The sequence below is a fragment of the Ranitomeya imitator genome, chromosome 4 (assembly GCF_032444005.1).
Source record: "Ranitomeya imitator isolate aRanImi1 chromosome 4, aRanImi1.pri, whole genome shotgun sequence".
In the NCBI taxonomy this organism is placed as follows: Eukaryota; Metazoa; Chordata; class Amphibia; order Anura; family Dendrobatidae; genus Ranitomeya; species Ranitomeya imitator.
The window spans coordinates 206,909,203-206,935,311 of record NC_091285.1 but is presented as its reverse complement, the minus strand read 5'-3'; the positions used below and the strand labels follow the sequence as shown (position 1 = coordinate 206,935,311).

At 47.6% G+C, this 26,109-nt stretch overlaps 1 protein-coding gene across 1 annotated transcript in view; it reads left to right on the top strand.

Moving 5' to 3' along the window:
- Positions 1 to 1,334: 1,334 nt before the first annotated feature.
- KDM3B (lysine demethylase 3B) overlaps positions 1,335 to 26,109 on the top strand; it is a 101,596-nt gene continuing 76,821 nt past the window's right edge. The window contains exons 1-4 of the mRNA XM_069764317.1: positions 1,335 to 1,726; positions 15,098 to 15,265; positions 15,886 to 15,999; positions 16,096 to 16,204. Coding sequence (XP_069620418.1) covers positions 1,562 to 1,726; positions 15,098 to 15,265; positions 15,886 to 15,999; positions 16,096 to 16,204 — 556 coding nt within the window. The 5' untranslated portion in view covers positions 1,335 to 1,561. The remainder of the gene's footprint in view (positions 1,727 to 15,097; positions 15,266 to 15,885; positions 16,000 to 16,095; positions 16,205 to 26,109) is intronic.

The window sequence follows — 26,109 nt, the reverse complement described above, 5'->3', positions numbered from 1 at the left end:
GCTGCCCGACTAATCCATCTCTCTCCTCGCTACTCCTCTGCAAATCTCTTCACTGGCTCCCATTCCCTCAGCGTATCCAGTTCAAATGACTAATACTGACCTACAAAGCCATCCACAACCTGTCTCCTCCATATGTCTCTTAACTAATCTCCCGATATCTTCCCTCACGTGATCTCCGGTCCTCCCAAGACCTCCTTCTCTCCTCCACACTTATTCGCTCCTCATCCAACCGCCTCCAAGACTTCTCCCGAATATCCCCCATCCTCTGGAACTCTCTGCCCCAACACGTCCGACTATCAACCACAGTCGGATCCTTCAGACAAAACCTGAAAACTCATCTCTTCAGGAAAGCTTACAGCCTGCACTGACCCCACTGCCTCCTCATCACTATCGAAGCTACCGCCTCACCAACACCGGAGCTACCGCCTCACCAACACCGGAGCTACCGCCACACCAACACCGGAGCTACCGCCTCACCAACACCGGAGCTACCGCCTCACCAACACCGGAGCTACCGCCTCACCAACACCGGAGCTCCTGCAACCCTCAACCTACTGTCTCCTTCCCCATCATCCTGTAGAATGTAAGCCCGCAAGGGCAGGGTCCTCGCCCCTCTGTATCAGTCCTTCATTGTTAGTTTGTTTACTGTGATATCTGTAACATGTATGTAACCCCTTCTCATATAAAGCACCATGGAATCAATGGTGCTATAGAAATAAATAATAATATATATTTATAGGAGCCCAGCAGGGGTGGACCCAGAAAGCTTGGGGCCCCTGTGCAGGAAATGTGTCTGGGCCCCCCTCCTTTTAAGGCAACAGATATATATATATATATATACACACACACACATATGCAGCCCCTTTAAACTAGCAAGGGACAGGGCCGTGTCCTGTGGAGGAGGTCCAGCATCGTGTTGCTCGCACTGTATTGCGCATGTGTCCACTTAGCCCTTGCCATTCCCCGCATTGGTCGGGCCCACCCACTTCCAGGCGCCATCCTCCTCGGTGTACTCCCCTATTGCTCCTCTTATGATCCTACAGGCCACGCCCATTGGTCGCGAGCCGTGCACTGAGCCCATGCGCATTCCTTGACTGTGCTAACAGATCCCACCGTTCCAGTCACCGGTATCCACCTCCGCCTCTCTGTCGCTTATGAGCTTCTCTCCAACTGCGAATTGACCAATCGAATCATTACTTGTTTCCAGGATAAGCACGCACGGTGTACTCCGAACCACTAGGGGCGCTGTGCATGATAATCCTCACTTGCTAACCCAGTTGAAGGGGTGGGTTGCTCTGCATACTATTCCCTGTCAGCAGGGGGCGCTAGAGTATATGTTGTAGAGGCCGGACTACACACGACATAGGGCGGTTTGAGGCATTGTTTTGGTGGCCGTTTCCCTCCTCACCACACGGAGCGCTGTTGACTCCTCGCAATGCGCTCCCAGCCGCTCGGCGGCGTCGTTGTGTAACGCGTTGTGTCCGCGGGTGCTGCAGAGGCCTCGCTCACTCTTTCACGTCCGGTGATCGCGCTGTGGTCTCGGGTAACCAGCCGGAGAGACATGGCGGCTCCGGTGTCCCCGGTGGGGAAGCGGCTGAGGCTGCTGTTTGACGAGAGCTCTTCCGGACGGGAGGGAGCTCCGGATCCGTCTATCCCGTTGGGGAAGAGGGCCTGGGAGGGCGGAGCTGTGCGGGGGCTCAAAGGAGCGGCGCCCGAGGAGCTGGCGGTAAGTGGCCACTCCCGCCTCTACCTCGCGCTCTTCCGGACTTGGGACTCACTCGGGGCTCGGTGTGTAGTTTCGGCCTAGTCCGGCCCACTCCCGGTGCTACCGCTCCCGGCCCCGTGACTGCGGCCCCTCCCCCAGTGTAACTCTAGAGGAGTGCTTATCAATGAGTGACCCCCGGAGTGTGCGCGGTGCCCCTCACTTCAGTGCTCGTGCCACCAGTGCGCCCCCTATCGGCCGCACAAAGTTTCTCCTGCAAAACAAAACTCGCTCATGTCACATTGTAGTGATCCCATAGCACGTCACTGCGATCAGCCCGGGAACCTGCCTAACAACATAACACCACGTGACTGATCAGCCCGGGAACCTGCCTAATAACATAACACTACCTGACTGATCAGCCCGGGAACCTGCCTAATAACATAACACTACGTGACTGATCAGCCCGGGAACCTGCCTAATAACATAACACTACCTGACTGATCGGCCCGGGAACCTGCCTAATAACATAACACTACCTGACTGATCAGCCCGGGAACCTGCCTAATAACATAACACTACCTGACTGATCAGCCCGGGAACCTGCCTAATAACATAACACTACCTGACTGATCAGCCCGGGAACCTGCCTAATAACATAACACTACCTGACTGATCACTGTGATCAGCCCAGGAATCTGCCTAATAACATAACACCACGTGACTGATCAGCCCGGGAACCTGCCTAATAACATAGCACTACGTGACTGATCAACCCGGGAACCTGCCTAATAACATAACACTACCTGACTGATCACTGTGATCAGCCCAGGAATCTGCCTAATAACATAACACCACGTGACTGATCAGCCCGGGAACCTGCCTAATAACATAACACTACCTGACTGATCAGCCCGGGAACCTGCCTAATAACATAACACTACCTGACTGATCACTGCGATCAGCCCGGGAACCTGCCTAATAACATAGCACTACGTGACTGATCAGCCCGGGAACCTGCCTAATAACATAACACTACGTGACTGATCAGCCCGGGAACCTGCCTAATAACATAGCACTACGTGACTGATCAACCCGGGAACCTGCCTAATAACATAACACTACCTGACTGATCACTGCGATCAGCCCGGGAACCTGCCTAATAACATAGCACTACGTGACTGATCAGCCCGGGAACCTGCCTAATAACATAGCACTACGTGACTGATCAACCCGGGAACCTGCCTAATAACATAGCACTACGTGACTGATCAACCCGGGAACCTGCCTAATAACATAACACTACCTGACTGATCACTGTGATCAGCCCGGGAATCTGCCTGATAACATAACACTACCTGACTGATCAGCCCGGGAACCTGCCTTATAAAATAACACTACCTGACTGATCAGCCTGGGAACCTGCCTAATAACATAACACTACCTGACTGATTACTGCGATCAGCCCGGGAACCTGCCTAATAACATAACACTACCTGACTGATCACTGTGATCAGCCCGGGAATCTGCCTGATAACAACATAACACTACCTGACTGATCAGCCCGGGAACCTGCCTAATAATATACGTGACTGATCAACCCGGGAACCTGCCTAATAAAATAACACTACCTGACTGATCAGCCTGGGAATCTGCCTAATAACATAACACTACCTGACTGACCACTGTGATCAGCCCGGGAATCTGCCTAATAACATAACACTGCCTGACTGATCACTGTGATCAGCCCAGGAATCTGCCTAATAACATAACACTGCCTGACTGATTACTGCGATCAGCCCGGGAACCTGCCTAATAACATAACACTACCTGACTGATCACTGTGATCAGCCCGGGAATCTGCCTAATAACATAACACTGCCTGACTGATCACTGTGATCCGCCCGGGAATCTGCCTAATAACATAACACTGCCTGACTGATCACTGTGATCCGCCCGGGAATCTGCCTAATAACATAACACTGCCTGACTGATCACTGTGATCAGCCCAGGAATCTGCCTAATAACATAACACTGCCTGACTGATTACTGCGATCAGCCCGGGAACCTGCCTAATAACATAACACTGCCTGACTGATCACTGTGATCAGCCCGGGAATCTGCCTAATAACATAACACTGCCTGACTGATCACTGTGATCAGCCCGGGAATCTGCCTAATAACATAACACTGCCTGACTGATCACTGTGATCCGCCCGGGAATCTGCCTAATAACATAACACTGCCTGACTGATCACTGTGATCCGCCCGGGAATCTGCCTAATAACATAACACTGCCTGACTGATCACTGTGATCCGCCCGGGAATCTGCCTAATAACATAACACTGCCTGACTGATCACTGTGATCCGCCCGGGAATCTGCCTAATAACATAACACTGCCTGACTGATCACTGTGATCCGCCCGGGAATCTGCCTAATAACATAACACTGCCTGACTGATCACTGTGATCCGCCCGGGAATCTGCCTAATAACATAACACTGCCTGACTGATCACTGTGATCAGCCCGGGAATCTGCCTAATAACATAACACTGCCTGACTGATCACTGTGATCCGCCCGGGAATCTGCCTAATAACACACTGCCTGACTTATGGCACATTGTAGTGATCTGTGTGATCTCCATAGCACATCACTGTGGTCAGCCAGAAATCGTCCCTGTAGTATATCTAATTATGAGGCTGGGTTCACACAAACGTACCTATATGGGGTCCTGTTTTTTTTAATGAACCCAATAGCCTTGAATATTCGAGTCTCATCAGACAAATGAAAGATACCGTAATAGTGCGTGCTTCAATTTTATTTTTTTCTGTGACATAAACTCTTATGTGAACAGTCCAGTTGAGTAGTACTCGCCCCAGTGCTGTCCTTGTGACGTCCGTTTTCTCACAGACTGCGCTTGGACCACAACCTCAGTCATGAGTTCTTAGCCTTATGGTCATAATCAGATATGCACTTCATGCCCCCTACACGGGGACAATGTTCAGCCGTGTATGATCGATCTTGGTGCCTTTATCCCACTCCCTTAATTCTACTTTTCCCTTTTGCTTAGTAGTGGGATTAATTCTAGGTGCACAAATTCTTTAGCGCTTGTGTACATAGATCTCTATTGTAAATATAAAAACTTATTTCCAAAATGCTATGTATTCCCTTTTCCATACGATAGAGGATAACATACTGATCGCCGAGGGTTCAACTTGCTGGGACCTCCAGTGATTCCAAGAAGGAGGCTTTGGAATCTGAGTAGGTGCGCCACCTCCATTCAAGGCAAAGCTATGCGCAGCCTGGTTCCTGTGGGGTCCAAGTGGTTGGAACTCAGAAAGTTAACCCCTATCCTATTGGGAAGCTATAACCAGCAATTTAGGAATAACCATTTAAATAGGTTACCGATGCGAAATAAAAAATGCCTGCAAATGTTAAAAAAAATGTCAAAACCGTAGTTACTAAAGATGCGTGAACGTGCTCGAATAAGGTGTTACCCGAGCGTTCTTGGGTGCTGAGCTACTCGAAAAATATGTTTGAGTTCCCGTACCTGCATGTCTCACGGGTGTTCGACACCTGTTTGTTAGGCAATCCCTGCATGTGTTGCGGCTGTCAAACAGGCGGAGGGGTCTCCAACACATTTTTCGAGCACGTTTGCTCGCCACTAGTATTTACATCAGTGATCCATTACATCCATCCCTCCCTAGCGTTTGTTTACAAGTGGCCGATAAACCGTAGTGTGTGACTGCTGCGGTCACTAACAGGCTACCAGTAATCAAACACCAGGAGGACCAGTGGGGAAAAGTAGAGGCCGGTAGTATTTCCTTTTGTTCTTTTCAGAAGTTAGAAACTTTATTTAACGTGGTATTCTACTGTGCTATAGTTTAGGGGATAATTATTAGCTCATTGTTTGACCGTCATCAGAGCCATAGACAGTGAATGAAGAGGTAAGGCCTGTTTAATTTATCTTCAGGCCGCAGTGGCACCACCAGTGTCAAGTGGGTAGGTGGTAATCCTTCTACAGTGGAATATCCCTTTAAGCAGGACATAATGAAAAGCTTTTTAGCTATATAATGTACCTGTGGATTGGGAACAGGGCTAGAAGCTGAGCACTAGTACAGCCCTACTACTTTTCACAATTTGTTACAGTTGTCACCAGGAAAAGAAAGTTGCCTTCATAGTGACCTACCATTTTCCAAGGCCTATATGTCTCTGATTGCTAAAATGTTGCACATTGTTTGATAAATTTGATGCAATCTTAGGGTATATTTGGACGCACGAGCAAATCGGACTTTAATGCACAGACTATTCGCGAGGTCCAAGCCTTCCTAGATGTGGAGGTGCAGAGCTACGGATTGTTATGGTATGATTGACAATCAGCTGCTCTGCACGCGTGTCATTGCTGGCTATCACCACCAGCTCTGGTCTGTGACCGCTGCTCCTACTCTACTGCAGACAAGAGCTAGCAATAACACTGAGAGCGCATCATCAGGGTCCAGGCAGCGCTCGCATGAGCTCTGTCATCAGGGTATCTCATTGCTCTGCATGTGACGGTGCACTGAGCTCTCAGCCATGCCAAGGTGCATTACAGCCCCTTCATTTGCATATTAAATATATTGTCAAGGTGGCTCAGTGGTTAGCATTGTTGCTTTGCAGTTCTGGGGACCTGGTTCCAAATCCCACCAAGGACAACATCTGCAAGGAGTTTGTATGTTCTCCCTGTGTTTGTGTGGGGTTCCTCCAGGTTATTCAGGTTCCTCCCACATTCCAAAGACATACTGATAGGGAATGTAGATTGTGAGCTTCATCAGGGACAGCAATGATGTCAGTAAAGCGCTGCGGAATTAATTGCTCTATATAAATGAGTAAAATAAATACAATCTTCAGAGAATTAAATGGAAGCAACTAGGATTATTATTATTTATTTATATAGCACCATTGATTCCATGGTGCTGTACATGAGAAGGGGTTACATCAAAATACAAATATCACAGTAAACAAAACTAACAATGACAGACTGATACAGAGGGAAGAGGACCCTGCCCTTACATTCTACAGGATTACGGGGAAGGAGACAGTAGGTCGAGGGTTGCAGTAGCTCCGATGGTGTAGAGGTGGCCGTGTGGTCATTACAGACTGTTAGCTTCTTTGAAGAGATGGGTTTTCAGGTTTCTTTTGAAGGATCAAAATGTGGTGGATACCCGGACGTGTTGGGACACAGAATTCCAGAGGATGGGGGATATTCGGGAGAAGTCTTGGAGGTGGTTGGGTGAGGAGGAGAGTAGGAGGTCTTGGGAGGACTGGAGATTACGTGAGGGAAGATATTGAGAGATTAGTTTGGAAATATACGGAGGAGAAAGGTTATGGATGGCTTTGTAGGGCAGTGTTAGTAGTTTAAACTGTATACGCTGGGAAATTGGGAGCCAGTGAAGGGATTTGCAAAGAGGGGAAGAAGGAGTGTATCGAGGAGAGAGATTATTTAGTCAGGAAGCAGAGTTAAGGATGGACTGGAGGGGTGCGAGAGTGTTAGAAGGTTGGCCACAGAGGAGGATGTTGCAGTAGTCGAGGCGGGAGATGATTAGGGCATGCACAAGCATAGAGTGAGGGTTGACGAAAGGACGGATTCTGGAAATATTTTTGAGCTGGAGGCAACAGGAGGTGGCGAGAGCTTGGATGTGAGGTTTGAAGGACAGGGCAGAGTCCAGGGTTACTCCGAGGCAGCGGATTTTGGGGACAGGGGAAAGTGTGATTTCATTTATTTTGATAGATAGATCAGGTAGGGAAGATATGCGAGATGGAGGAAAGATAATGAGTTCAGATTTGTCCTCATTGAGCTTGAGGAAGCGAGAGGAGAAGGAGGAGGATATGGCTGATAGACACTCTGGAGAGCAGAGTGGTGACATCTGGGCCAGAGTCTTCAGCATATAGATGGTACTGGAAGCCATAGGACCTTATGCGTTGTCCCAGGCCGAGTGTATAGAGTGAGAAGAGTAAGGGTCCTAGGACAGAGCCTTGGGGGACTCCAACAGAGGGGGCGAGTCGAAGAGGTAGTATGGGAGTAGGAAACGCTAAATGTGCGGTTGGCACGGTATGAGGAGATCCAAGATAGGGCAAGATCTTTGACCCCAAAGGAAGAGAGGATCTGTAGTAGGAGGCAGTGGTCAACTGTATCGAAGGCAGAGGACAGGTCTAGGAGGAGGAGTATAGAGAATTGTCTGTTAGCTTTGGCTGTAAGTAAATCGTTAGTAATTTTGGTCAGGGCAGTCTCAGTGGAATGGTGGGGACAGAAGCCAGATTGTAGGTTGTCAAAGAGAGAGTTAGATGCAAAGTGAGAGGAAAGTTCAGCATGGACGTGCTGCTCAAGGAGTTTGGATGCAAATGGGAGCAAAGATATGGGGCGATAGCTGGACATAGCGCTTGGGTCAAGGGATGGCTTTTTAAGGATAGGTGCGATTGTGGCATGTTTGAAAGCAGTGGGGAAGGTACCAGAAGTTAGTGATAGGTTGAAGAGATGGGTTAGGGATGGGATTAGTGTGGTGGTGAGGCTGGGGAGGAGATGGGATGGGGTCAAGTGCACAGGAGGGGAGGTGTTATTTGGAGAGATGAGCAAGCTCCCCTTCAGTGATTTTGGAGAGGGAAGTTATGGGGTTTGGGCATTGGTCTGGTATACAAAGGGGTTGTGGTGGTTTGACGACAAAGATTTGCCTTGTTTGGTCTATCTTATTTTTGAAGTGCATGGCAAAGTCCTCGGCATCGATTAGGAAACTTGGAGGGGGCAGTGGCGGGCGGAGGAGGGAGTTAAAGGTGTTGAACAACTGTTTGGGGTTGTGGGATAAGGAAGATACGCGGGTTGTGAAGTTGGCCAGTTTAGCAGAGGTGAGAGCTGATTTGAATGCAAGTGTTGCTTGTTTGAGTGCAGTGAAATCATCTTACGAATGTGTTTTCTTCCAACGCCGTTCTGCAATTCTGGACACTTGCTGAAGCTTTTTAGTGATATTATTGTGCCAGGGTTGTCTACTGGTTCGTCGCACTCTGCTATGCATGACAGGGGCGACAGTGTCAATAGCTGATGTGAGAGTGGCATTGTAGAAAGCAGTGGCAGTGTCTGTGTCATGGAGTGAGGATATGGATGCCAGTGGTAGGATAGAGTCAGAGAACGTGTGGGTGTCTAGGTGTGCAAGGATGTCATCTGAAAAATGTGTGTGTTCCTAGCTTAGCCTTTAAAGGGAACGTGTCAATAGGATTTCGGTTCCCATTGTGTGGTCGGTATAAAGTAGGGGCAGAGACCTTGATTCTAGCATTGAAAAGCCTAGTGGGTGTCTTGCCATGGTTCTCGTAAAATCTTCTTTTTTTTTATGCTGCAGCTGTTCTGTGAGCGGCTGGATCTTTTTTCGCCGGTGTGTTGATTGACAGCTTTTTTTTCCTTGTACTCGGAGAAAATTGTAAATCAGTGTTTGTCAATCAGTGGCGAGGAAACCTGCGGCTCATGAACGTGGAGCTTCCACTGCGGCTAAGTAACCCGTTCCAAACCAAGCCATTGTCCGCCATTTGTGTCTGTGGTTTTAAGAGCTCTAACATTTTCCTCTCTTTATCTGACAATTGGACACCTGTTTCAGCAGCTGTCTGACTTTGTACATTTGGTTACTGTGCAGTGAGGTTTTAAAACTTCATTGCAGAGTATGCTGAAGTGCCCAGACGTTTAAAATCTATAGGCGGTCTGCACTAAGGGTGATTTTATGACGATTACTGCAAGAAATCAAGATCGTGACCCAGTATTGGAATGTGGGGTTTTTTTTTGCCACTATTTTATGGTGCTGTCAGTTCGTGCAACATAGAGAGATAAAAGGTCCGCACTCAGCGTTAGGAAGATTTCACCAAAGTGCTGGCTAGAAGAATATAGAGCGACAAGCCATATGTACGTTTTGACTTGTCCTGTGTCTTTTTTTCCAAACGTTGCTTTAATCACACCATCGCTGGAACGCAAGTTATACAGTACCCCATATCCTTGTGATTAAAGCGATGTTTGAGAAAGGCAGCCATTATGTACCAACACAGGTCAGAAAAAGAATGCACTTATAAGATGCAGCAGCCCCCCTTGATAAAGGCACTGGTAACACAGGTGCAAATACTGATGAAACAACCACTCAATTACTGTTCATGGAGGGGGGTGTTTGCCTTGTATTAGAATTGCACACGGATAATGCTTGTATAGGGCGCCAGTCACACTAATGTAGTGCACAGTGATAAGGCTTGTGTAGGGTGCCAGTCACAGACATCGTGCACAGTGTCTGACTTACAGCCTATGTGCTACTCCTATTCAATTTACTGTGGTGTTCTTTCTGACATGGATCTAATCACACATTGCACCTTAATGTGTCTAAAGTTTCTGCACTACCCCTCCCTTCTTAGACATTGATAGAGGAATATATGCACAGCAAGTCAAATTGTGGTAAGGGAGGAAAGCATCCAAGTCTTCTGAGAGGGCAGATCTGACAGGCAGCACTGTGTCAAAATTAACTGAGGGAAACGTTCACACCCAGTCTTTAAATGGGAATGGGGTCAATTACACAGGCTGTATAGAGAGAGGTAAGAGCCCACACATAGCGCAGTATACAGAGGGGCAAGAATCGCATCCACCCCGTACACGTTTATGATTAGCTCAGCCATGCATGCATGTATTCAATAGGGAAAAGGGAGTAAGCTGCTGCCAGTTACATCTGGTTGAAGCTTATCATCTAAGAACAAAAAGGTTTGGACATTCACCTTATCTCCCCTGACATTGCTGGGGGAGAAGAGTCCGGAGGCCCCTTGTGCTGCATTAGCTCATAGTGTTTTATGTATGGCCAGCTTTATTCTCTGTATTTACAGATCTGCTATACAGAAATGACATTTTAAAAATAAAATAACATTTTTGCAAAAGTACCAGAGATTGCAACTCTGTTTCTTATGATTTTTAAACCTGACCAAGGTTTACAGATAACGGTGACCCTAAACTAAACTCCCCAGAGAGTAGATTCTGCACATGAGGCCTGCCTGGCCTGGTTACACACAGATATTTTGTGACCATCACAGCACTAGTGCCAATATACATGCTACAATTAAGGCAGTCCTGGAATTATTTGCATACTTACTGGATCTTACCAGGAGGGTTCTCAGATCCGCAGAAAACCCCATTAACACAGAGTGGTAAAATCTGCACTAATTTGAGAGCATGCTGGTTCTTGTGTGGCTCTTTATTGTGGATTTCATGGGCTACAATGCTGCGTAATGGAGTAAGGCTAGTTTCACATTTGCATTAAAAAACGCAGCGTTTTTAACGCAAACGCATGTGGTGTAAAAAACGCATGTAAACGCGTTAAAACGCTGCGTTTTTTAGACGCATGCGTTTTTGCATGTGGTAAAAAAAAATGCGTTTTGACGCGTTTACATGCGTTTTTTTTTGTGTTTGCTTTTTTGAAACGCATGATGAGAAGTGTGTGACAGATGCCAATCATCAAAATCAACTTGAAAACCCACTATAAACAGAAATAGCTAGGGTTAGGGTTTGGATCCCTAGTAACCATAGGGATCCTAACCCTAGGGATCCTAACCCTAACCCTAGAGATCCTAACCCTTAGGGTTAGGATCCTAACCCTTAGGGTTAGGATCCCTAGGGTTAGGGTTAGGATCCCTAGGGTTACTAGGGATCCTAACCCTAGGGTTAGGGTTAGGATCCCTAGGGTTAGGGTTGGGGGGTGGCTTATCAGTGTGTATTCTTGTGTTTTTCTATTGAAACGCATGCAAACGCATGTGCTTAAAAACGCATGCGTTTACATAGACAGCAATGCGTTTTTTTGCCGCAAAAAAAGCATGCGTTTTTTTGCGGCAGAAAAACGCCGCTAGAAATTACTACAGGTTGCATTTCCGCAACAAAACGCAAGCATAGAAACGACGCATGCGTCGGCAAAATGCATGCAAAAAAAACCATGCGTTTTTAATGTTAAGTATAGAAAAAAAGCATGCGTTTTTTTGCGCTAAAATGCAGCGTCAAAAAACGCAAATGTGAAACCAGCCTTAGGTGATGTCTGTGACACTCTACAAGACACTGTGTTGTTGACTGGTGACCGCATATGCAACAAAGTGTTTCTTTTGTGAGACTATGGGCCAAGTGGCCATGCACACAGACTTATTATCTTGTGTTAGGCTATGTTCCCACAATGAGTTTTTGGTGAGTTTCGAATGTTGCAGCTTTTCTGCACTTATTAGGTAAAATAAGTTACCTGTGCTTTTTCGAGTGAGGTTTTTTTTTTTTTAAACGTGTTTTTATAATGTTTTTGATGCTGTGTTTTTTGTTTCAAATAAAGCTCCTTTTGGCTTTGACAACTTTTTATTGATACAGTCAATGGAAACGCACTAAAAAGTTCTATGCGTTGTTTACTTGCGGATTTAATGCAATTCTATGGAGAAAGATCCGCACACAACTCGGCATGCTCGCAAAAGAAATTGGCATGTTTCTGATTTCAAAAATTCACCGCAGGTCCATTTACATAGTGTGAAAAAAGCACAGGGGGCATGAGATTTTCATACATTTCATCCACTTTGCTGGACCTGTGAGATGCTGTGTTTTTTTTTAATTTGCATTGCAAAAATATGCAACATAAAAAACTCAACGTGGGGACTTCTATAGCAGTCAATGGGGCTATACAGCAATTATATTGTTACATTTAGGGCTCATACGTCCGATTTTTGCGCACAAGTGCTGTGCGTGGTTTTCATGGATACTACTCGTACCTGTGACAGTCTAAAAGGCCATTCAGTCAAGGAGACATATTCAATTTTGATCCAAGGTCTGATGAAAATCGCCAATGCAAGTCTATGGGTTCATGAAAAAGTCAGACCTGACTTGGATGACACCCGAGTGCGGTTCAGTTTCACCGACTGTGAGAAACTGAAAAGGGGGAGAAACGTTTTCTTTGTGTGAGAAAAACTGATGACACTAGGACCATACTTTGATAAAAGTCTGATAAGAATAATTAGGCTGTTTCTCTCAAACGTGGAAATATCGGACATGTGAATGATCCCTTACTCTAGTTCAATGCAGAAGGTTTAATGTCAGGTTCACTGAAGGACGTGACCGAAAAAGAAATGTTCCTTACTCCATCAGAAACCTCTGAGGAGATATTGCTTATAAGGGGAATATCTGGTTATGGAGGCACCATACAGAAACACAAGGGGTGCCTTTTAGTAGTGTAGAACTTGATTTAACAAATCTATATACAGTGGGGCAAAAAAGTATTTAGTCAGTCAGCAAAAGTGCAAGTTCCACCACTTAAAAAGATGAGAGGCGTCTGTAATTTACATCATAGGTAGACCTCAACTATGGGAGACAAACTGAGAAAAAAAAATCCAGAAAATCACATTGTCTGTTTTTTCATCATTTTATTTGCATATTATGGTGGAAAATAAGTATTTGGTCAGAAACAAACAATCAAGATTTCTGGCTCTCACAGACCTGTAACTTCTTCTTTAAGAGTCTCCTCTTTCCTCCACTCATTACCTGTAGTAATGGCACCTGTTTAAACTTGTTATCAGTATAAAAAGACACCTGTGCACACCCTCAAACAGTCTGACTTCAAACTCCACTATGGTGAAGACCAAAGAGCTGTCAAAGGACACCAGAAACAAAATTGTAGCCCTGCACCAGGCTGGGAAGACTGAATCTGCAATAGCCAACCAGCTTGGAGTGAAGAAATCAACAGTGGGAGCAATAATTCGAAAATGGAAGACATACAAGACCACTGATAATCTCCCTCGATCTGGGACTCCACGCAAAATCCCACCCCGTGGGGTCAGAATGATCACAAGAACGGTGAGCAAAATCCCAGAACCACGCGGGGGGACCTAGTGAATGAACTGCAGAGAGCTGGGACCAATGTAACAAGGCGTACCATAAGTAACACACTACGCCACCATGGACTCAGATCCTGAAGTGCCAGACGTGTCCCACTGCTTAAGCCAGTACATGTCCGGGCCCGTCTGAAGTTTGCTAGAGAGCATTTGGATGATCCAGAGGAGTTTTGGGAGAATGTCCTATGGTCTGATGAAACCAAACTGGAACTGTTTGGTAGAAACACAACTTGTCGTGTTTGGAGGAAAAAGAATACTGAGTTGCATCCATCAAACACCATACCTACTGTAAAGCATGGTGGTGGAAACATCATGCTTTGGGGCTGTTTCTCTGCAAAGGGGCCAGGACGACTGATCCGGGTACATGAAAGAATGAATGGGGCCATGTATCGTGAGATTTTGAGTGCAAACCTCCTTCCATCAGCAAGGGCATTGAAGATGAAACGTGGCTGGGTCTTTCAACATGACAATGATCCAAAGCACACCGCCAGGGCAACGAAGGAGTGGCTTCGTAAGAAGCATTTCAAGGTCCTGGAGTGGCCTAGCCAGTCTCCAGGTCTCAACCCTATAGAAAACCTTTGGAGGGAGTTGAAAGTCCGTGTTACCAAGCGAAAAGCCAAAAACATCACTGCTCTAGAGGAGATCTGCATGAGGAATGGGCCAACATACCAACAACAGTGTGTGGCAACCTTGTGAAGACTTACAGAAAACGTTTGACCTCTGTCATTGCCAACAAAGGATATATTACAAAGTATTGAGATGAAATTTTGTTTCTGACCAAATACTTATTTTCCACCATAATATGCAAATAAAATGATAAAAAAAACAGACAATGTGATTTTCTGGATTTTTTTTTTCTCAGTTTGTCTCCCATAGTTGAGGTCTACCTATGATGTAAATTACAGACGCCTCTCATCTTTTTAAGTGGTGGAACTTGCACTATTGCTGACTGACTAAATACTTTTTTGCCCCACTGTAGGTCAAGTAAATTCCCACTTAAATTATCATTTTTGAGGAGGACCATGACAGTGCCAAACCAATGTGTCTTTACCCTAGTGATGCAATGTTTTGGCTGTAAAAAGCATATCCAGGGCAGCACAGTGGCTCAGTGGTTAGCACTGCAGCCTTGCAGCTCTGGAGTCCTGGGTTCAATCCCCACCAAGGACACCATCTGCAAGGAGTTTGTATGTTCTCTCCGTGTTTGCGTGGGTTTCCTCCCAGTTCTCCGGTTTCCTCCCACATTCCAAAAACATACTGATAGGGATTGTAGATTGTGAGCCCCATTGGAGACAGTGATGTTGTCTGTAAAGCGCTATATATATATATATATAAAAAAAAAAAATTATCCTTAAAACATAGGCGAGCTGGGCCGCAAAAATTTGGAACACATCCTGACACCTTTTGGAGTATTGATTCCTGGGACGTAGCTCTTTTGTAGCAACCATATTGTCTATTGATTCCTTGTCTGCCCCATGAAAACCACATTTATTTTTCTTTCTCTATCAGGTGTATGTTGAATTTGATGAAAAAAGCTCCAGACCTCATTCATGGGTGCAAGTCCATGGAAAAGACATTTTGGTGATCTTGCTAGAAGGGCCACTGGTTTGGTCACCAAGAAAAGAACCTATTATTGTCCATGGGAGTCGTATTTGTCCCACGCATTGGCCAGCACTGGTGAGTCTCTTCCATGTTACATGTAAAGCCTAACTACACTTACGCTGACCTTTTGTCATGAGCATGCCATACTGGAGAGTGTAGGAAAACTTGGACATTTTTTTCCCTAATGTTATTCTAGTCAAAGAGTTGGGTATTATTTTTTGCCAATAAGTTTGGCCATTTTGATTGTGAAAATGATTTATAACAAATTTGCCTAAAAGATCATCTTGAGTCCCTGATATAATTCAGTCTGTAGCCCGTCCTTATCACGTGTCAGAACGAGCTGCTGGCTGAAGACATACAGCTCCCGAGACGAGACGTGTCTCTCAATTGACAAGCACTGTATCATATACACTCCATCAGCAGGGCTGCCATATCTGAAGAAATGTGTTTTAACCCATGTTGCGCTTGGCAAGATCTCAAACTTCATCCTTCTTCTCAGTCAGTCTGACAGTTTTATAACTGTTAATTCAATATGTCCATAATGAAATAAGACATCGGATTGCATATATCAAGGTATCATGCCAGGCAGCTTCCTATGACCTACATGCTTATATAGACTGCTACTGACAGTTTCCCTTTAAGACAATTCAGTTCTGAAATCTCTCTTCAGTGAGACTGATATGTTTTCTTTGCAGACATTCACAACCCTGGTGGATAAGTTGGGTCTGGGAGCCCTGGTTCCTATAGAGTTCCTGTTAGAAGAAATCTTGCATTTCCTCCCAGATGCAAGCACTCTCCGTCTCTATCAGGTAGAACCTGCGATTTGTTGTTAAAGAGAAGGTTTTTTTTTAATTTGCCTTTTAGTCTCAATGACAGCTAATGAGTATTCTTGTATTGTATTCCAGCAGATGGGAGTTGACAGCCACAAAATGGTTTTAAAAGAACAGCCGTTTTTGCGGGATGCAGTCACTGACATCATTAACTCAAGGAAAACCCAAGAAATTATTTTAAGAGGTATGTACTAATGAGGATATTTATGTAGCCAGGTCTGGATGAAATTCCATTGAAGCCTGAATAATAACCCGTGTGACCCTGCTTCTGATTGATACTACCATTGTACATTTCACACTAACCGGCTAGCCACAAGATACTATTTTATACATTGCATTGAGTAAAAATCCTGGGAAAAAAAAAACAAAAATGGCGTGAAAGATATTTTACAAAGCAGCTAGGACATATATTTTTGGGATTGTTTGTAAAAAAAAAAAAAAAAATATATGGAGGGGGAAACTTTCATTAGATTAATGCTGGCTAAGTCATGTTCACCATGAATCAGAGCCTGACTTGCAGCTCCCTGCCCTCTGTGTAATGTTGTGGGACTCCGCAGCCAGGACTCCTGGCTCACAGCACTGTGACACATCAAGCCGCTCTCCATATGTATAGGTGAGTCGCCCTACCCCTCTAGACCCCCACCCCAAAGAAGCTGACTCAAAATGTGCATCATGGTTTGTACCCCACCCTCCCAGGCTGCGCCATCTATTTTATATTTATTGGCATCTACTTCAATGCTCTTTATTTGGTATTTGCAGTTTATTTCTTTACTGCTTCATTGGGGGGGATACAGGTAACCATGGGTGTATGCTGCTGACACTAGGCAAAAACAAGTGTTAGCTCCTCTTCAGCAGTGTACACCCCACCGCCTGGCACAAAGTTCGTCAGTCAGTAGTAGGCAGACCTGGATTGGATTTCAGATCCATCTTTTCCTTTTCAGGTTACCCTGTTGTTTTATTAATCTTTTCCCCCTTTTCTTTTATTTTTTGTAATGTCTCACCTTGTTCTCCTGCACATGTGCGACCGAGAGAACAGTGTGGGGTCACCTACATCGTCCACTCTCGGATCAGCTTGGCAGGACCTTATCCTGTGTGGCCTTACTGTGTTTCAGGGCGATTCCAGGTGGTCGGTCCTAGCCAGCTCCCCGGTTTGCTCCCCGGAGCAGGAAGACAGTGGTCACTTACTAGTGGCCTTTCCCTTTTTAGGGTTCCACACCGGCTTCTGCACTGTTCAGGACCATGACGGTACGGGAAGGAGAATGCCCATTATATCCCATTGACCCCCTCCCCCCCCCCCCCCTTTCTCACTTGGGGGCTCCTGATGCCATCCACGTGTATGTGAAGAGGGAGTCGGGACTCACGTTTCAAAGTACTATCCCTCCAACTTGCCACAGTCCCTCTGCAAGGTGGCGTGGGTGCATCGGTGGAGCCCATGGCACTCCTGAGGTGTGCACACCCCTTTCCCTGGCACCTCAGTAATTCGTCCTAGTTTGCTTTTCTCTCCAATAAGAGAGTTTATTCCCCTGGTGGCTAGTACACGCCCCTTCCAGTGCATATCAGTGTATTAGCGAGCGACTGTCCTCGCGCTTGCAGGGCCTATCACTGGGCCTTTTTCTACTGGCCATTCCTCCGTGAGCCAACCTCGCATGTCTGCGTTTTTTGGCCTATAGGATCTCATTTCTGTGGGATCCCGCAGCACGTATTGCCTGGGACTGACCACTGCTTCTCCTGCACTCTGTCTCAGACGTGTCCACAGCTGCCGGGTGCAGCTCTGGGGAACACAGGAGCTCCAGCAGATTGGCAATGACAAGGCCTTCCTCTTCAGAACTGAGTATGCTCTGTCCAGGCTGAATCTTTTTTTCAGAAGCTTATCCCTCCGCAGCAGTACCCCTCAGGCCTTCACATATGCCCAGACATAGGGAACCTCACTCCCTTCCCTCCCCACTGTCATGCACTAAATACATAGTTAAATAGGTTGAAAAATTACCTAGGTCCTCCAAGTACAACCTTTCTCCACCAATTGTACATTTGTCACTAAATTAACTATAACCCACAATGTTATGTGTATTGAGGAAATCATCCAGCCCTTTCTTAAAAGCTGTTATAGTGTCTGCCATTACTACCTCTTGCAATAGGGCATTCCACAGCCTGACTGCTCTAACTGTAAAGAACCCTTTCCTAGCTTCCGTAAACGCCTTTCTTCCACCCATAAAGAGTGCCCCCTAGTCCTTAGTATGGTCTTTGGAAGGAATAAGTTATGTGCCAGTGAGGCGTCTTTTTTTCTAAGCTAAACAAGTCCAACTTTCCACCCTTTCATCATACGCCTGTGACCTCATCAAAAGAAATGACCCTCAGGCTAGTCCTGGGCCTTCTGCCAGACCTGCAGCCCTTCCACCATGCTAGCATCACAGGAGCCCCATGCCGCCCAGGATGAGAGCACACCCCCTCCCCCAGAGTGGGCTGTTGCTATTACTCTGTCGCCTCATTGGGGGACACAGGACCATGGGTGTTCACTAGGAGGCGACACTATGCATAATCTGAAAAAGATTAACCGTGGCTCCTCCTCTGCAGTATACACCCCTGGATGGCGTCAGCCTTCTCCAGTTTTTGCTTAGTGTCGCATAGGAGGCACACCTAAGATTTTTTACTTCGTTTTTTCCGACGGATTACAGATGAAGAAAAGTGGGTCTCCTGTGAGACTCCCAGCATGGCTCCTTCCTCGGCCCCCCTATTATGGGGTGCCCAGTTGAAGTCGAGATGGCTATTCCCCATGTCGCTCCTTCCCCAGTCCCTCGGGTGCTGGTTCGAAGTCGAGAACCCCCTCCTTCCCCAATTCCTTTTGGTTTCTGGGTTGAGGTCGAGGCGAGGATGAAGCCCCCTGAAGGTTATAGCAGCACCCTCCCTAATCCCCCTCTGGGGGCATTAGGTTGAGAGGCTTCAGGTAGAGCCTGTACAGGTAGCACTCTGCAGCTCCCAGAAATGGGCCAGCACACTGCGCCTGCATCCAGGGACCCCAGCCCAGCTGCGGGCTCCTGTCGGGGCCGGGAGGAGTGCAGGCAGGCATGGCACAATAGAGACACAGGGCTCCCTTCGCCCCTGTATCTGTGGCAGCACCAGCTCTATACTGCCTCAGGGAGACCCCTTACAGGGCCCTCCCTTCCGCTTATAGCCCCACCGCTATCCTGCCTTTAAATCCGGGGGGGGGGGGGGAGGTCAGTTCAGATCCGACCCACTCCTGGACTTCCGCGCCGGCCTGGAGCCTTTCTGGGCATCAAGAATCTAATTTAGGCCGCAGCTTCGGCCTAGCTGAAGCTGCCGCCTCCTCTCCGCCCCCCGGCCCGCCCCCCGGATGACAAATATGACACTCTACAGTGTCACAGAGGGGGCGGATCGAGACAGAGCATGTTTTTACACAGCTTTGCCGCCTTTTTCCTCAGCTTTCCGCCCCCTTAGTAACATAGTAACATAGTTAGTAAGGCCGAAAAAAGACATTTGTCCATCCAGTTCAGCCTATATTCCATCATAATAAATCCCCAGATCTACATCCTTCTACAGAACCTAATAATTGTATGATACAATATTGTTCTGCTCCAGGAAGACATCCAGGCCTCTCTTGAACCCCTCGACTGAGATTGCCATCACCACCTCCTCAGGCAAGCAATTCCAGATTCTCACTGCCCTAACTGTAAAGAATCCTTTTCTATGTTGGTGGAAAAACCTTCTCTCCTCCAGACACAAAGAATGCCCCCTTGTGCCCGTCACCTTCTTTGGTATAAACAGATCCTCAGCGAGATATTTGTATTGTCCCCTTATATACTTATACATGGTTATTAGATCGCCCCTCAGTCGTCTTTTTTCTAGACTAAATAATCCTAATTTCGCTAATCTATCTGGGTATTGTAGTTCTCCCATCCCCTTTATTATTTTTGTTGCCCTCCTTTGTACTCTCTCTAGTTCCATTATATCCTTCCTGAGCACCGGTGCCCCAAAACTGGACACAGTACTCCATGTGCGGTCGAACTAGGGATTTGTACAGAGGCAGTATAATGCACTCATCATGTGTATCCAGACCTCTTTTAATGCACCCCATGATCCTGTTTGCCTTGGCAGCTGCTGCCTGGCACTGGCTGCTCCAGGTAAGTTTATCATTAACTAGGATCCCCAAGTCCTTCTCCCTGTCAGATTTACCCAGTGGTTTCCCGTTCAGTGTGTAATGGTGATATTGATTCCTTCTTCCCATGTGTATAACCTTACATTTATCATTGTTAAACCTCATCTGCCACCTTTCAGCCCAAGTTTCCAACTTATCCAGATCCATCTGTAGCAGAACACTATCTTCTCTTGTATTAACTGCTTTACATAGTTTTGTATCATCTGCAAATATCGATATTTTACTGTGTAAACCTTCTACCAGATCATTAATGAATATGTTGAAGAGAACAGGTCCCAATACCGACCCCTGCGGTACCCCACTGGTCACAGCGACCCAGTTAGAGACTACACCATTTATAATCACCCTCTGCTTTCTATCACTAAGGCTTCTTTCACACTAGCGTCGGGCTCGGCCCGTCGCAGTGCGTCGGGCCGAGGTTACCGACGCTAGCGTTGCCTCCGCCGCACAACGGGTGCAGCGGATGCTGCTTTTCAGCGCATCCGCTGCACCATTGTGAGGTGGGGGAGGAGTTCCGGCCGCGCATGCGCGGTCGTAAAAGACGGTCCGTCGGCTGCAAAAAATGTTACATGGAACGTTTTTTGCGGCCGACGGTCGGCCGAAACACGGCGCAACCGTCGCGCGACGGTTGCGACGTGTGGCAATCCGTCGCAATGCGTCACGTAATGTTAGTCAATGGAGAAAAAAACGCATCCTGCAAACACTTTTGCAGGATGCGTTTTTTCTGCAAAACGACGCATTGTGACGGATTGCAGTTAACGCTAGTGTGAAAGTAGCCTAAGACCGTTACTAACCCATTTACACACATTTTCCCCCAGACCAAGCATTCTCATTTTGTGTACCAACCTCTTGTGCGGCACGGTATCAAACGCTTTGGAAAAATCGAGATATACCACGTCCAATGACTCACCGTGGTCCAGCCTATAGCTTACCTCTTCATAAAAACTGATTAGATTGGTTTGACAGGAGCGATTTCTCATAAACCCATGCTGATATGGAGTTAAACAGTTATTCTCATTGAGATAATCCAGAATAACATCCCTCAGAAACCCTTCAAATATTTTACCAACAATAGAGGTTAGACTTACTGGCCTATAATTTCCAGGTTCACTTTTAGAGCCCTTTTTGAATATTGGCACCACATTTGCTATGCGCCAATCCTGCGGAACAAATCCGCCAGTCCTTCTCCCCCTGCCTCTTCTCCTCGGCTGCCATTTCTACTGCAGCAAGGATTAACCTTGCATCTCCCGGTCAGCAGGACCAGGCCAGCCAGTCTCCGGGGGGCACAGGACTCTGGTTCTTCGGCGCTGGACCTAGGAGCAAACTGGTGGGGTAAGATCACAGCTGGGTTGTTTTACTCGGCTGTGAATCCATATTCCCTATAAGGCTCCCCTATAGGTTCCACTGCATAGCTACCCCTGTACGTTGCTCTGCATAGCCAGCCCTTTTGCACTCTATGCCGGGCTCAAGGTCTAAGAGAACCAGGCAGGACTGCTATTATGCATTCTGCACAGCTTGCGGGACCGCTCTCCCCACTGGCAGCACGTACTCGCACTGCCAGGACTGCACTCAGACTACTGTGTCAGAGACCCAAGAGGCCCCTGCCAATGCTCCAGTGTCTAATGCCACGCCGGAATGGGTCACTCAGATGTCGCAATCTATGATGGTCTATAGATAACCTAACCTCCACATTGCTTCAGGCTCTAGAGAGTCATGCCTCAGCTATGACCGCTACCCAGCAAAGGGAGAGCTTGACTCAGGGACAGGACGACCCTGGCACATTCACGTCTAGGTCAGGACGCAAGTGGACCCACAGGTCACGTTCATCTGCGTTATCCCATAGCACATGGTCATCCCCTTCTAGGGAGAGACACCGTAGTTCTAGGTCATCTAGACCGTCCCCTCCCAGGGGCAGACTGCAGATCTCCGCAATCCCCGACCAGAGAAGGCTTCCTCCCCAGCTCACCCAGCAGGGGACGCCTCAGTGATACACAGGATTCAGAAGGCATCTGTGACTCCGACAAGGAAACGGAGGGGTCCCTGATCCTAATCCCTCCTAGCAATACAGCGCTAGTTGAGGACATAATCTCTTCCATCCGTCGGGTGCTGGACATTTCGGGTCCGCCACGAGAGGCCCCAGAACACAAGATTTCCTTCGAAGGACCTCTGAAGCCGCCTAAGATTTTCTCTAACCACCCAGATCCTTAAAAAGCAGCCCTCACAGCCTGAGAAAAAATTCGCTAATCGCAAATATCTGGAGGCAAGGTACCCCTTCCCACAGAAGGATACCAAGGAATGGACAGACCCACCCGAAGTGGACCCCCCAGTTTCTAGACTAGCAGCACAGACCCTCCTTTCACTGCCAGATAGCTCAACCCTAAGGGATGCAACAGACCGGCAGGTAGAATGCATGGCTCGTTCAATTTTCGAGGCTGCAGTGGCATCCCTGGCTCCTGCGTTCGCTTCAGTTTGGGCTGTCAAGGCGATTCTGGCCTGGGCCAAAAATTTACAAGCTGGCCTCCAAGCATCCGCTCCTGAGCTGTCAGACCAAGCGGTTCAAATAGCAGTCGTAGCAGATTACATGCTTCATGCAGCTCTGGATTCAGCAAGGGGTGTAGCGGGGATAGCATCAAACGCCATCACAATTCGGCGTATCCTCTGGCTGCAGGAATGGAAAGCGGACACAGCCTCAAAGTCGTCCCTCATGCTCTTCCCCTACTTCAATGGGTGACTTTTTGGTGAACAGTTGGACACGATGATATCCAACGCCACCGAGGGTAAGAGTACCTCTCTTCCCCAACTGAAACCTAAACGCACTTACAAGAAGCGTAACTAAACTCGATTCCGATCCTTTCGGAATTCTTCGGGCTGGTCCGTCTCGCGTCCAGCACAAAATCGCAACCGTTCCCCACGCAGGGACAGCTCACGGTCGACGCAAAGGTCGGACAATACCTGGCAGTCAAAAGCAGCCCAGTCTAAGCCCAGAGGAGGAAAATCTCAGACTTTCTCCTCATCATGACTCACAGACTCCGGAAGACACCACACCCGTAGGCGGCCGACTTTTGCTCTTTCATCAATTCTGGCTGCCTATTACAGAAGACAGGTGGGTCAGGGAACTAGTGTCTTCCGGATACAAGATAGAGTTCACCTCCAACCCACCAGACCGATTCTTCCTTTTTCAAGCAGGAGTCATAGTACCGGTCCCCACGGCCGAGCACTTCCGAGGGTTCTACTCCAATCTCTTCGTAGTCCCCAAGAAAGGAGGCAGTGTGCGGCCCATATTGGACCTAAAACAACTCAACAAATATGTACGGGTCCGTCACTTCCGCATGGAGTCTCTTCGGTCCATCATTGCGTCCATGGAGAAGGGAGAATATCTCGCCTCCATAGACATACAAGACGCATACCTGCATATACCGATTTAACCTGCTCATCAGAGGTTTCTCAGGTTTGCAATCGACCAGGACCACTGTCAGTTCGTGGCTCTCCCGTTCGGACTCGCCACGGCTCCCAGAGTGTTTACCAAAGTCATGGCAGCCACCATGGACGTCCTGCACTCCAGAGGAATAGTAGTCGTTCCATACTTGGACGATCTACTCATCAAGGCTCCCACCTTCAAGGACTGCGAGCTCAGCGTCTCAATTACAATCGACACTCTGAGTCGCATGGACTGGTTAGTCAACTTACTAAAGTCATCACTAACCCAGAGTCAGTCTCTGACCTTCCTGGGAATGCTATTCAACACCTCCAGGGGTCTAGTGCTCCTTCCCAAGGACAAGGCACTGGCTCTCCGCCTAGGAGTTCGCACCCTCCTCCTCAAACCCCCTCGATCACCAGAACTCAGGGGCTCTCAATTTGACGGCGTGGCCCTTGAGACCTGGGTTCTAACCCAGGCAGGGCTCTCGCTGGACATCATTGGAACCATGATCAGGGCACGGAAGCCAGCCTCTGCCAAGATCTATTACCGTACCTGGAAAGCTTTCTTTACCTGGTGCGAATCTCGTGGCCAGACTCCACTCCCTTATTCCTTAACCAAAGTACTTGGTTTTCTCCAATCGGGTCTGGAGGCCAGGCTGTCCCTGGGCTCACTTAAGAGCCAGGTGTCAGCCCTCTCAGTGCTTTTTCAAAGGCGCATTGCTACCAAGCCGCAAGTAAGGACTTTTCTTCAGGGGGTTTCGCAATTGGTTCCCCCTTACAGACGACCGCTAGAAACGTGGGACCTCAACCTGGTCCTGACAGCATTGCAGGAACCACCCTTCGAACCCCTTAAGGAGGTCCCGCTCCGCCTTCTATCCCAGAAGGTGGTTTTCCTGGTGGCAATCACCTCGCTACGCAGGGTGTCTGAACTGACAGCACTCTCCTGCAGACGGCCTTTCCTGGTTTTTCACCAGGACAATGTAGTTCTCCGTTCGGTCCCATCCCTCCTTCCGAAGGTTGTGTCCCACTTCCACCTCAATGAGGAAATTTCACTGCCATCCTTTTGTCCGGTCCCGGTTCATAGAGTGGAGAAGGCTCTGCATACGCTTGACCTTTACAGGGCATTGCGTATATATGTGTCTAGGACTGCGTCCTTCCGGAGGTCTGATTCTCTCTTCCTTCTTCAGGAAGGCGGCCACAAGGGTCTGCCAGTTTCCAAAGCTACCCTTGCCAGGTGGATCAAATCCACCATACAAGACGCCTACCGCCTTAAGAATTCTCCTCTTCCAGCTGGTATTACGGCACACTCTACACGGGCGGTAGGGGCCTCCTGGGCCATTCGGCACCAGGCTTCGGCACAACAAGTGTGTAAGGCGGCCACTTGGACTAGCCTACACACGTTTACTAAACACTACAAGGTTCATACCCAGTCCTCAGCGGACGCGAGCCTGGGTAGATGTGTTCTGCAGGCGGCGGTGCCCCAAGTGTAGCGGCCCATCTGCACAATATTCGTCCATTGCTTCCCACCCAGGGACTGCTTTGGGACGTCCCATGGTCCTGTGTCCCCCAATGAGGCGACAGAGTGAAGGAGATTTTTGTGTACTCACCGTAAAATCTCTTTCTATAAGCCTCTTATTGCGGGACACAGCTCCCACCCTGTTGCCCTTCCGGGCCGTTGTTACTGTCGAGTTCTCATTGTTGCTTGAGCTCGTACATAGTTGCCTTCTTATAGGCATGGTTATGTTATTCATGTCACGTTCCTCCTACTGCTTTTGCACAAAACTGGAGAAGGCTGACTCCGTCCAGGGGTGTATACTGCAGAGGAGCCACAGTTAATCTTTTTCAGATTATGCATAGTGTCGCCTCCTAGTGGACAGCAGCATAACACCCATGGTCCGATGTCCTCCTATTAGAGGCTAAGAGAAAGAGATTTTACGGTGAGTACACAAAATCTCCTTTTCTCAATCAGTTTCTGACCTAACCAAGGTGTCTCTGTCCCTGCTGCAGATCATAGAACGCTTACCTCACTTGTCTGCCGCCACCAGTGCTCCGACCGTTTCTCAGGATGATTCACAGGCATCTCAACACCACTTACTACAACAGCATCTTCACTGTATGTGTGACTGCATTACCCCTGATGAACCCCCGCCATTCCCTATGGGGGGGAAACGCGTTGGGCATTGCTGGGGAAGTATCTGACAGACGCTGGTGATGTTCATCTACACATAATCGCCCTGTGTCATTTTGGCTACAGTCGGACCCACACCATGAGATTTCAGCAAATAGATGAGTATATTGGTTATAATATGGATCTGATTGTCTATTTGCATAAAAAGGACGATTGAGCCCTTTTACCCTCATTATAAGTACTCTGAGGAGTTCTCGCAATATTATTATCGAGTGGTGGTTGTGGTTCTGACTGTGTGCCTTTTAGAGGTATTTTCCTCTTTTTTTGTCTTTTGGTCCATTTTTTTGTCATTGTAATTGTACCATACTTTATG